Source organism: Gorilla gorilla, chromosome 21 (genome assembly GCF_029281585.2).
Source record: "Gorilla gorilla gorilla isolate KB3781 chromosome 21, NHGRI_mGorGor1-v2.1_pri, whole genome shotgun sequence".
NCBI classification, from domain to species: Eukaryota; Metazoa; Chordata; class Mammalia; order Primates; family Hominidae; genus Gorilla; species Gorilla gorilla.
In genome coordinates this window covers 23,040,142-23,052,366 of record NC_073245.2, presented here as the reverse complement: position 1 = coordinate 23,052,366, position 12,225 = coordinate 23,040,142, and the positions used below count along the sequence as shown (strand labels likewise).

General features: G+C 39.2%; 1 protein-coding gene across 3 annotated transcripts in view; it reads right to left on the bottom strand.

The window, feature by feature from the left end:
* SPTLC3 (serine palmitoyltransferase long chain base subunit 3) overlaps positions 1-12,225 on the bottom strand; it is a 158,568-nt gene that overhangs the window by 68,561 nt on the left and 77,782 nt on the right. For all 3 annotated transcript variants that reach the window (XM_004061820.5, XM_055373525.2, XM_055373526.2), the window contains 2 exons: positions 6,413-6,537; positions 4,057-4,150 (listed from right to left, as the gene is read on the bottom strand). In XM_004061820.5, coding sequence (XP_004061868.3) covers positions 4,057-4,150; positions 6,413-6,537 — 219 coding nt within the window. The remainder of the gene's footprint in view (positions 1-4,056; positions 4,151-6,412; positions 6,538-12,225) is intronic.

Here is a 12,225-nt window from a genome sequence, read left to right as displayed (position 1 = left end):
CAGGGTCCATCTGCCCCTCACTGATGACTTCCAGGTAATAGCAAATGGAAAAACAACAACAAAACAAAACAACACAAAAGCAGAGAATAGAGAAATTCTAAGAGAACACTGCTTTAGAGACAGATGATCTTCAGAATTATTATTTTTTTTTCATCCAGTGCTGTTCAAAGCTTTAACTTAAAGCTTGTGTCTCTGTTTCCATCTCTACTAGACATATGAGAAGGCAACTAAATGTTTTGAGAAAAACCAGTTTAGCTGGGGAACAGCGTGGTAAGAAGCAGAACTCCCAGGCGCCTTTTGTTGCTTTTTGAAGTACATACATTCTTAGCATGATCGTTCAGGTCATGCTGAAAGTCCTGCTGCTCTCTGCATGCTCCAGATTAGTTTTCTGCTTGAAATAATCTTTTCTTCTTCCCTGATTAGAATTATCTTAATCCTTCAGCATCTACTGCAAATGCCATCCATTTTATGCAATTCCCAAGGAGAAACAGACTCTTCATTTTTCCATAATGTTTTCTACTGTCCCTTAGTGACACTGATGACAATGACGAGGGTAATAATAGTAATAACATAGCAGCTACAAATAATTCAGTAGTTCCCATTGCCAGGCATTGTGCTAAGCACTTATATGCCTTTTCCAACCATAGTATTATTTGTGTATCATAATTATCCTCATTTTTGGAATAGGAAAATTGAGATCCAGAAGGTAAAGTAGTGTGTCTGGGACTACAGTTTCACAGTCTAATAAGCTGTAGGATGAGGACACAAATGCATGGGTCAAAGCCTGTACTTTGTTTTAAAATATTGGAGCAATGGTTTTAATTTTATATATGTTGTATGATTATAATAATATTGTTAGCTTAAATTTACTTACAGGGAAACATACAAATATTAAGTGTACAATTTGATGAATTTAAATAAGAATGTAATCATCACCCCATCAAAAGATTGTCCCAGAAAGTTCTTTTATGCCTCTTCTCACCAATTCTCTCCCTCCAAACCAGAGACAAGCATTGTTATAATTTCTATCATCATAGATTAGTTTTGTCTATTTTTGAATTGACTGCAAATGAACTCAGACAGTATGTATACACGTTTGTGTCTGGTTTATTTCACTCAAAATAATTAAAATAATTTTTCTTGAGAGTCAGCCATGTTATGTGTAGCAGTAGCTTGTTGCTTTTTTTTTTTTTTATTGTGGAGTAGTGTTCTATTGTATAAATAAATAATAGTTTTTTCTACTATCCTGTTGGTAGACATTCGGATTGTTTCCAGATTTTGGCTATTATGAATAAAGATGCTATGAACATTCTTGTACAAGACTTTTAATGGACACACACTTTCATTCCTCTTGGGTAAATATCTAGGTATAGAATTTCTGGGTCATAGTAAAGGAGTATGTTTAGCTTTATAAAACCTTGCCAAATAACTTTCCAAAGAAGTTGTGCCATGTTATACTCCACAGGCAATGGGTGAGCATTCTAGTGGTGGCTCCATATCCTTGCTAACATTTGGTGTTGTCACCTTTTAAATTTTAGCTATTTTAGTGGGTGTGAGAAAGCGCCGTAGCCAAAGCCTATACTCTTAACCACTGCTTGATGTCATCATGGCCCTTTTCACTTTATACAGTAACTTGCATGCATATCTACCTTTCCTACTAGATTCCAAGCCCTCAGATAGCTAAGATATTACTTATCACTTTTATAGTCCTTCAAAGGGCTAACATAGTGCCTGAATCAGAATAGATAATAAATGCTTAATAAATTTTGGCTTGGAACACATTCTCTGCCAACTTTCGATCAAGAGTGTAAAAGAGTAGAGAGAGGAAGAGTGAGGATAATTAATATGGCAGGTGTCTGGTGATATATCCCAGGGCACACTGGCAAGGTCTGGGGACAGCTTAGATTAAAGGAGGTTCAAAAAATAAGATTCTAGGTCTTATATCTCTCAGTATACATTATAATCATCTGGGGAACTCAGAAAAAAATGCAGGTGTCTTGGCCCCAACCCAGTGATGGTCATCTTGGAGGATTTCTACCCTAAAAGCCTTAAGCTGGAGAATAGGGAATGCTTGGTCAATGATTAATGAAGCTTACGTTTAGTCTCCCAGTTGGTCATTAATATATGTATGTATGCTTACCTACCTATCTATCTATATGACAGATATTTGGACTGAGTTGATCTGAGGTGGGCACAGTCATTGATCTTTTATGGATGTTCCCTAGATGCCACTATTGTGCAGCTAGCATTATGAGCACTGACGCAGTAGAATGGAGTGAAGAAACAAGAGGTTTACATTGATGATGATCATGATGATCTGTTCCAAGGAGATAACAACCTGACTACGTCTCTCTGGAAGTGAGATTATCACGTTTAACCACATACATAGATGCAACTACAGTTGAATGACTGCCTAGCTATCCCCTTTATCCTTTGCCAAGTAGACAGAGCCTTTGATCAGCAATCATCTGTCATGCTGAAGAATCAAAGGGCACAACACACTTGTGCTAATACCAAAGGCATTCCTTGTAGTCTCTTAATAAACTTACTTGGAGCCCTGAAAGACGTCTACTCCAAACATGAATTCCCAACACTGCCAAAATGATTTGAGTCTAGATGTGACAATCCATGATATTTCAGGCAGAACTGAAAGAATTTAACTTGGCTTATCCAAGTCTAAAGCCAAAATTGAGTGTTTGATGCAAAATGGACAAATGAGGTCAGTGTATTTTGAATGACATTAAGCCAGATGTTATAGCCACCCTATAAGTCTGAGGGGCCATAGTTTGGCTCTTCTGGAAGGTCTGGTCCTGAACTTCACTCTAACTGTTCATCTTCACATAGCTATGAAAGCGGCTCAGTAAGGCATAGCCAGACCTCACCCCACTCAGTGAGAGCCATAGATTTTTCATTTGAACAACTACGAGTTAGACAAGGGGGTTCACTTGAGAATACTCCCATGCATTTTCTTTCCTCCCCCATGGGACAATTGTTCTTTGGTTTAAGATTGCTGCGAGGTGGGCAGAACAGAGTTGAAACAATTCTTCCTCAGTTCTCCGTCAGCCTTCTTCTTGTCACTTCAAACTTTGTTACCTCCTTGGAGGATGGAGGGGAGAGCTAGGAAAGAGGAACAGGGAAAAATGAAGGGGAAGGGAAGGCAGGAGAGAAAGGTGGTTAGGAAGAAAGAGAAAACAAATTTGTTTGTGTACACGTGTGTGCATGTGTGTGAGTGCATGTGTGCATGCATGTACACATGCACAGAAAGAAGGGAATTTTCCAACGACAATAACAAATTAGAATCAAAACCTTTCAACCAGGAGGATCCTTACCTATCACAGAGTTCGACACCTCATTTTACAGATGAGGAAAATGAATGCAAGAAAGATGAAAGGATTTATACAAAGTGACACAGTAAGTCAGGAGCAGAGCTGGACGAGAGAACTCAGATGTCCACCACCATCCACCTCCTTCAAAGTGTTTCCTGATAATTTCCATGCTGCCTCATCAAGACCCTAAAAGAAGAAATAGCCTTCTGCCTGCTCCTCACCACCCAGCCACACAAACCAGACCCTGAAAGGACATTTCAATGAAGTCGAATAGATGGTTTCGTTGGGTGGGGATCTGGGCATCTGTGGGTGGGCAAAGTGAAAGGAGGCATTCTTCTAAGGAACAGGCTAATTTTTTACCTGACCTTAACACAAAACTTAAGTCTTCAAACTTTCCCAAGGCAGAGCTGTAGAAAGGGAAGAGTAATAACACTTCTGATAATTAAATGGCAGTCCTGAGAGATCAATCATGTATTTAGAGGCCACATTGCAAAACCACTAACAGTGACATTAATGTGTTTGGGTTACGCTTAACAATTTGGATGTTTAATGCATTTCAACCATTTGTTCCAGGTCACCAGAGGTTAACAAGCCAGGAGTGAATATAAACATAATTGTGTTTCATGAGGCTACGTTGTCACCTTGAAGAACAGAACAAAGCCTCATCAATAATCTTTACTTTCTTCTAGGAGCAAGCCAGTACATGTTGAGTAAATACATTGATACTCACTGTTGTGTTTGAAGATTCTTATGGTTGCACCTGAGAGTCGGGCCCCAAGCACAAGCGATGTGTGGTTTAACTCATCACTTAAAATGAGGCATCCCTGTGCAGAAAACAAGCACACAAAACACAAGCCAATAAATAAAACCAAGGAAAAACAACTTGTGGGGACAGGAAGACACTCTAAAACCTATAACACAATTTCTAAAACTCACTTTAATTTTAAAAGGCCAAGAGTTTAACCTGGTGTCTATGTGGACAAAATCATGTATAGCAGTTAGCTGATGGAGATGGGAATTGTTTTAAGAGATTACATGTTCACTGCAACATTTGCATATAGTTTTCAGTAGAGAAGTTCATCCAAGATCTTTGTTAAGCACCAGGTAGAGCCTAAAGTGTTGATCTCTGACAGGAAGATTGGTAGATTTTTGGGTGGGTTATGAACTTGTAGGTTATGAGAGATTATTTGGAACAGTTTTAGTTATTCCTCCTGAAAGGCAAGGGTCTTTTGTGCAGGACAATTCAAGCTCTTACTTCTGATTCTTATTTTCCACTGTATTAACATCCCATGTATGCAAAAACTTCAGTTTTACAGTCAAAAACTGAATTTGGAGAAGTATGGATGGCAATTCAGTCTGAGGTATGTGGATAAAGTCAGCCTAACTTACTGCTTGTAAATTACCCTTTGTAAAATTATTCTTCTTTTTAAACTAAACATTTCTAAATTGCGAAACTTCTTAAGCATACCAAAAATGCAGGCAAATTATGGTGGACCTCTGTCTTTTGTGGTCTTCCAGAATCTTTGAATACTCCATTATATTTCTGTAGTTTCACACACAGCATGTTTTGAGTTTTTTTGAGGCAAAAGCCACAAAAATTCACATATATCTGTACTCTAGATATATGCATATTTGTAATTTTTCTGGCGGAACATTTAGGAGTTATTTATAAGCCTCTACCTCACCTTTCCTAAGAACAGGACATTCTCCTATAAAAAATCACAATTCAGTGATCACATCCAAGAAGTTCAATGCTTCTACAATACTATCATTTGATAGACAGTTCAAATTTAAATTTCCCCAACTTTTCTAATGATGTCTTAAGGCTTTTTATAGACATTATCATTCGTTTGCTGTTGTTTGATGCAAAATCCAGTCTAAGACCATACATTGCATGTAGTTGCGATGAGACACATTTTCAAAGGCATAAATTTGATTAATGTACTTGCTTACTTGCAATGGACCAGCCAACTTCCCATTTTTTTCTGAGGAACAATTTCAAACACCGGCATGATTGTCATTACATGGCTCATTGCCATTTGGCACCTGCTTTCATCTCTGGTCTTTTCTTTGACCACCATTCTATATTCTAGTTCCTCCAAACCTATGTATTTTACACATGCTGTTCCCTCTTCGTGTCCTAAATAATTCAACTTATTTATCTGTTAAAATTCTGTTCTCCTCTCACCATTTTTGCACAGACATTGCAGACTTTCTTAGGAAGGGTTTTGGGCAGCTCTTTGTCCTTCCTCGTATATGGGCATGCCTTTTCTATGGTATTTGTCCTATTTTATTCAGCATATTGTTTCCCCCATTAGACTCTAAACTACATAAATTTAAAATACATAGGTCTTGTTCATCTTTGTATGTCTTGTATATTCCCTTATATGAGGACATAGTAGGTTCTCAATAATTGGTTTATTGAATGAAAAAATAAATGGGTAATGTCGGACAAATATTTTGTCCAAATAAATGCTTAATAAATATTAGCTCTGAGAAGTTGCAGATGGGAACTCAGGAGCCCAAAATTATGACTGCTTTGTTAAACTGTCACTGAAGATGAATTCTGACCCATGTCTAGGGCTGCAATTATATAATCAGCAATATCATGACAAGATTTGCTGGACTAAGCTGGCATACTTATTCAAAAATACCAATATCCAATCAGTTTCTTCTACGAAAAGAACCTTCTCAGCCATACTATTTTTTTTTTTTTTTTTTTGAGACAGAGTCTCACTCTGTCACCAGGCTAGAGTGCAGTGGCCCGATCTCGGCTCATTGCAACCTCCACTTCCTGGGTTCAAGCAATTCTCCTGCCTTAGCCTCCCAAGTAGCTGGGACTCCAGGTGCGTGCCACCATGCCCAGGTAACTTTTTTATTTTCAGTAGAGACGGGGTTTCACTATGTTGGCCAGGATGATCTAGATCTCTTGACCTCATGATCCGCCCGCCTTGGACTCCCAAAGTGCTAGGATTACAGGCGTGAACCACCGTGCCCATCTGAGCCATACTTCTAACAAGGACCTACTCAGAGTTACAGTTCTTCGGAGTAATACAGTAGAAGACAATTATGTTAACAATTCTCACCTTTCCAACTAATGCTGGGATATTCATTGAGTTAGTTGCGAATCCCATCCCAAAGACCATAGCTGCTTCCACATTCAGGAACTTAGCCACAAGGTCCTCCAACTCCTTGTGCTTATCCAAGGTGCCTGCACATAAAATTACATGAGAAGTGAGCCTTCTCTTTTCAACAAGGCCAAGATTGAAAACTCAAATTCCAGTACATACACATCACCAAAAGACCTATACAAGAGTGCTTGTAGCAGGAAGATTTGCCATTGCCCTAATCTAGAAACAGCCCAAATATTCAACTATTGTAGAATGGAAAAATACAATGTGGGGTATTTATATAGTGGAATTCAATACAGCAATGAGAAAGAATGAACTACTGCTCCACACAACATTGTGGATAAATCTCACAAATCTGTTGTTGAGTGAAAAAAGTCAGACATCTAAAAAAGTACAGGCTGTATGATTTCGTTTACATAAAATATGCAACCAGACAAAACAGATCTGCAGTGTTAGAAGTCAGGATAGTAGTTACTTTTGTTAGGAGCATGAGGACGGTTTTTAGATTCTCTGAATGTTCTATTTCTGCATTTGTTACATAGGTATGTTTGCTTTGTGGAGATCCATTGAGCTGTATACTTATGACTGGTGCACTTTTCACCATGCTATAAATGAAATATAATTTACAAAAAAAAAAACCCTGCAATTCTTCTCTCTTTTTACTCTACATCTCACAAGTAATTAATTAAATTATAACCCCATCAGAGTTTTCCCACACCTAAATGCAAAACAGATCCCATGATTTCCATAGACACCAATAAAACTAGTTATAATTTACTGAACCTTTGGAATGTACTAGATACTGTGTTAAGCTCACTGTTTAGGTTCTCTCATTTAATCTTAGAAGCCCAATAATGCAGGTATTTTTACTTCACAGATAAGAAAACTGCGGCTTAAGAGGTTACCAATAAAAAGCAACAGAGATAATCTAGTTTAACTCCAAAGTTTAGTTTTTATCTCTTTACAATCTCCTACATGCTTGCCCTTTGATCCCTTCTTAAACATAATCCACTTATGCTTTGCTACAGCGGATGTTGATGCTCCCCATATTTTCTGTTTGCTTTCACTTGAACTCCTAGGTCTGCACAGTCCAATATGGTAGCCACCAGCTACATGTGGTTAGTGCAATTGAGAAACTGAATTTCAAATTTTATTTTATTTTAAGTAACTTAAAATGTAAAGCTAAAGCATAGTAAACTGCATTTCACCAACTGCAAATTTATTTTTTGATAGCATTACATTTCATATTAATTAGTGGAAATTTAATGTCTTTATGAAGATGTGCTGTAAGTGTAAAATATGTACCATTTTCTGAAGCCATAGTATGATGAAAAAAGAATGTAAAATAGCACATTGATTTTTTTTTTTTTTTTTTTTTGAGATAGAGTCTCGCTCTGTCATCCAGGCTGGAGTGCAGTAGTGTGATCTTGACTCACTGCAACCTCAGCCTCCCGGGTTCAATCAATTCTCCTGCCTCAGCCTCCCAAGTAGCTGGGACTGCAGGTGCATGCCCCCATGCCCGGCTAATTTTTTGTATTTTAGTAGAGACGAGGTTTCACCGTGTTGCGCAGGCTGGTCTCGAACTCCTGAGCTCAGTCAATCCACCCGCCTTGGCCTCCCAAAGTGCTGGGATTACAGGCGTGAGCCACTGCACCTGGCGCGATATTTTTTTATAGTGATTACACATTTAAATGGCAATAGTCTGCATATACTGTGTTAAAGAAAATGTATAATTAAATTGATTTTACCTGTTTTATTACTTATTAAATATGGCTATTAGAAAATTTAAAATTACACATGCGTCTTGCCTCATGGTTTTATTGAGCAGTGCTTTCTGAATGATATAACATAACAGATAAATGTACAAGTGGAGAGATGCTGTAATTTGCACACATAGAACGTAGGAGCTGTTGCACAGATTTAAGTTACGGAAGTATTGTTAGCATGTTTAGGGCCGCTATAAACATACTTTCTTCTGCCTAAGGATCAACATAGTTTACTATACAAAGTATGATATAAGAATTTATTTAAATCTGTACATTAATTTTCTTACTGTGCTAAAATGGTAAGAAGGTATTGAATGGTCAGTTCTAACATTTATATTGCATTTCATGTTGAAGAGGCACTTGGTGATCTGTGGCCTTCATGAGAGGTCACACTGAGGGGCCTTGGTTTTCAAGCTAGAATTTGTTTATCCCCAAAGTTATTAGAAGGCATAGTAAAACAAGTGTTCTAGGCTGGGCGTGTGGCCCACACCTGTAATCCCAGCACTTTGGGAGACTGAGGCGGGCAGATTACCTAAGGTCAGGAGTTCAAGACCAGCCTGGCCAACATGGTGAAACCTCATCTCTACTAAAAATACAAAAAAAAAAAAAAAAAAAAAAAATAGCCGGGTGCAGTGGCAGGTGCCTATAATCCCATCTACTTGGGAGGCTGAGGCAGGAGAATTGCTTGAACTCGGGAGGCAGAGGTTGCAGTGAGCTGAGATCGTGCCACTGCACTCTACCCTGGGCGACAGAGAGAGACTTTGTCTTAAAACAAAAACAAAGGCCAGGCACGGTGGCCCAAGCCTGTAATCCCAGCACTTTGGGAGGCCAAGGCAGGCAGATCACAAGGTCAGGAGATCGAGACCATCCTGGCTAACACGGTGAAACTAAAAATACGAAAAATTAGCCGGGTGTGGTGGCGGGCGCCTGTAGTCTCAGCTACTCGGGAGGCTGAGGCAGGAGAATGATGTGAACCCGGGAGGCGGAGCTTGTAGTGAGCTGAGATGGTGCCACTGCACTCCAGCCTGGGCGACAGAGCAAGACTCCATCTCAAAAAACAAAAACAAAAACAAAAACAAACAACAACAACAACAACAAAAAAGTGTTCTAGTAGTCAATCTGACTCAAGATTTGGTGCAATGTTAAAAGTTTACATTGTAATTTCAAACTTTGTATTATCAAAGATATATTATGGAACAGAAAGAGAAACTGATATTTGGGAATAAAACATGGGCATATCATTTGCCAGATACGTGTTTACCTAAAAGAGGCTTCTTCCCAATGGGAATGGTTCCAAGAACAGATAGTGAAAAGGCCAATAGCCTGGGCATGAGGAGACTAGGTCCTGGCTTTAGCTCTTCCATTACCAGCTGTGTGGACTCTGGCTACCTTTCCTGAAAGTTTGCAGAGGGATTGAGAAAAATGCCATTTTAGGCTTTCCCGATGTTGCACGTACTATTTCCTCCACATAAAACCATTTTTTGCCCTTCATCTTTTCTCTGATGCCTTTCTCAGCTTCCCCAGGGAAAACTGGTCATTTTTCTCTTCCGAGATTGAATAACATTTATCATATGATGATTATAGCACTTATTAAGTTGAACTGAGAATGTTCCCAGGGCAATCTTCTCTAGTACAGAAAGAGTACTTGGGGTGCAGATACTGTGTGTGAGGTGCCATGACTTCCATAGATACTGACAATAGTATCATAGATGGCCATAGTGTCAGACATTCTATGATAGTGTCATAGATGTTTGTCTTGGCAACCACAGTGTCTACCACAGTGCTGACACATAGTAGGTACTTGTAGAGTTATATGGGGCCTTTTGATGAATAATGAAGACAGGGCTGAGCTTAGAGTAGGAGGTGGCACAGGGAAGAAGATCAAATGGCCATTCAATGCCTAGGCAACAAGGTGACTAGCCAGTGAATACCAGCTTGAAGACACTGATTCCTAGAGAAGTCTTCTAGTAAAGACACAGGGTGCCCACACTTTGCCAACTTGATATATTTCCCCTTTCCTGCCCAGAGGGTCAGGAAACTGGCCCAGTCACCCAGAAGTGCATGAGCAGAAGTTCATGATGCACCTCCATGTGTCTTTCTCCACCGTTAATCTTTCCAAAACCTGCTATCTCAGGAGCGTATCTACAACAATTGCATCACTAAAAGTTGTGAGGATGATATGGGATGTGTTGTCACGCAATAAAACAGCCAGCCGACTCATGAGAAGTGGGTATGTCTAAGACCAGTCTGAGAAATTGCTCCCTACAAGATCCTTTCCATTAGACCTGGCTTAAAGACCGGGAGGAGGCTAGGCACAGTGGCTCACGCCTATAATCCCAGCACTTTGGGAGGCCGAGGCAGGAGGATTACTTGAAGTCAGGAGTCTGAGACCAGCCTGGACAATACAGTGAGAACCCCATCTCTAAAAAATAAATAAAAAGTAAAGTAGCTGGGCATGGTGGTACGCACCTATAGTCCTAGCTATCTGGGAGGCTGAGGGGAGAGGATTGAGCTTAGGAGGTTGAGGCTGAAGTGAGCTATGATCACACCACTGCATGCCAGCCTGGGTGACAAAGCAAGATCTCATTAGGAAAAAAAAAAAAAAAGAAAAGAAAAGAAAAGAAGGAAAAGGAAAAAGAAAACAAGGGAAGAGAGAAGAAAAAGGAAATGTAGGTGTCCATCTGAGGTCTGAGGTCCCCAGACACAGTCCTTTTTCAGGATTTCCAGTGGGCACATGGTTAGCAAAGTGATTTGTAGCTCCTAGTTGCAAGACCAATTTCTATGACCAGATGTCTCACAGCTGAGTTACAAGTTAAGAGCGGTTTTTCGTCTAGGGGCTTACCTTCATTTATATAGAAAACAATAAGCCCCAAACTCCATTACCATGGAATTTCTCTGTTTGGTGTTCATAGCTCAGATTTTATTAACAAACCTGAAAGATTCCTAGGATGGCTGAGGATCTTTCACCACTTCTACTTCAGGAAGTCATGCCTTTGAAAGTCAGATTGGACTGGTCTAGGGTGAGGTGGATTTTTAAAGGAATAATGAAAAATCTTCCTTTTAATCAAGGGCTGCTTTTCTCTTCCTGCTCTTCATATTCAAAAAATAAAAATGTAGGAAGAGCTTGGGGAAATAAAGTAGTCACTAGAAGCTTTGCTTTCTACAAACATTGATTCAGGCCATACCCTGATTGAGTAAAGGCGTCAACTTGCAGTTGGTGGTGCAAATACTTAGGTAATTCTAGAAATCAAGTACAACATTTCGTCTTTGGTATATAAATATTGGCATTTTTTAACTCCTAAGAAAGCGTAGTTATAATGCTAGCTGAAGGTATAAATAAATCCACAATTGTTTTTTTTTCTGTTTGTCTGTGACATTTTAGTCTCTGAAAGTCAATAACAGCCATAGATTGGCTATTGACAGTGGATCTCCAAATTGCTATGTTATGCATAAAATGAATCTTATTTTTGTTCTGGTGGTCCATTTATCCAGTGTTATGCTCAAAACCTGCCTTATGAATAAACTAATAAACATAAACTGGAAGTATCCTCTTGTCAGCTCTCTAAGTGGTATTTTCATGTGCCAAGTGCCACATTTGCTGCCATCAGTCAAATCAAAAATTAGATTCAAGATAAAGTACCAATATTCAATCTATGGACTGTATGCATGTCTACTGAATTTTTATTGATACTGACTGGCTCGTACTCTTTAGTCAGAGATTACTGGCCTACATATTGACATTGGTTAATAACAAAGAGTGTGGGTGTTATTAACAAGCCTGTTTCAAAACTACCAATTCTTCTTTTGTAGCCCACATGAAGACTATTTTCCAAATTGTAACTGTAGCCACTTTTGGTCCAGAATGTCCTGTTCATAAACTGTTCCTTAGACCTGGCCTAAGAGCAGGCAGTTTATTATGGGGACCTGACAGCTGTCCCATCTTGCCATTCACACTCTGAGTCAGAGCTATGAGTTCACATCTGTGCCACTTTGCTTGAACTG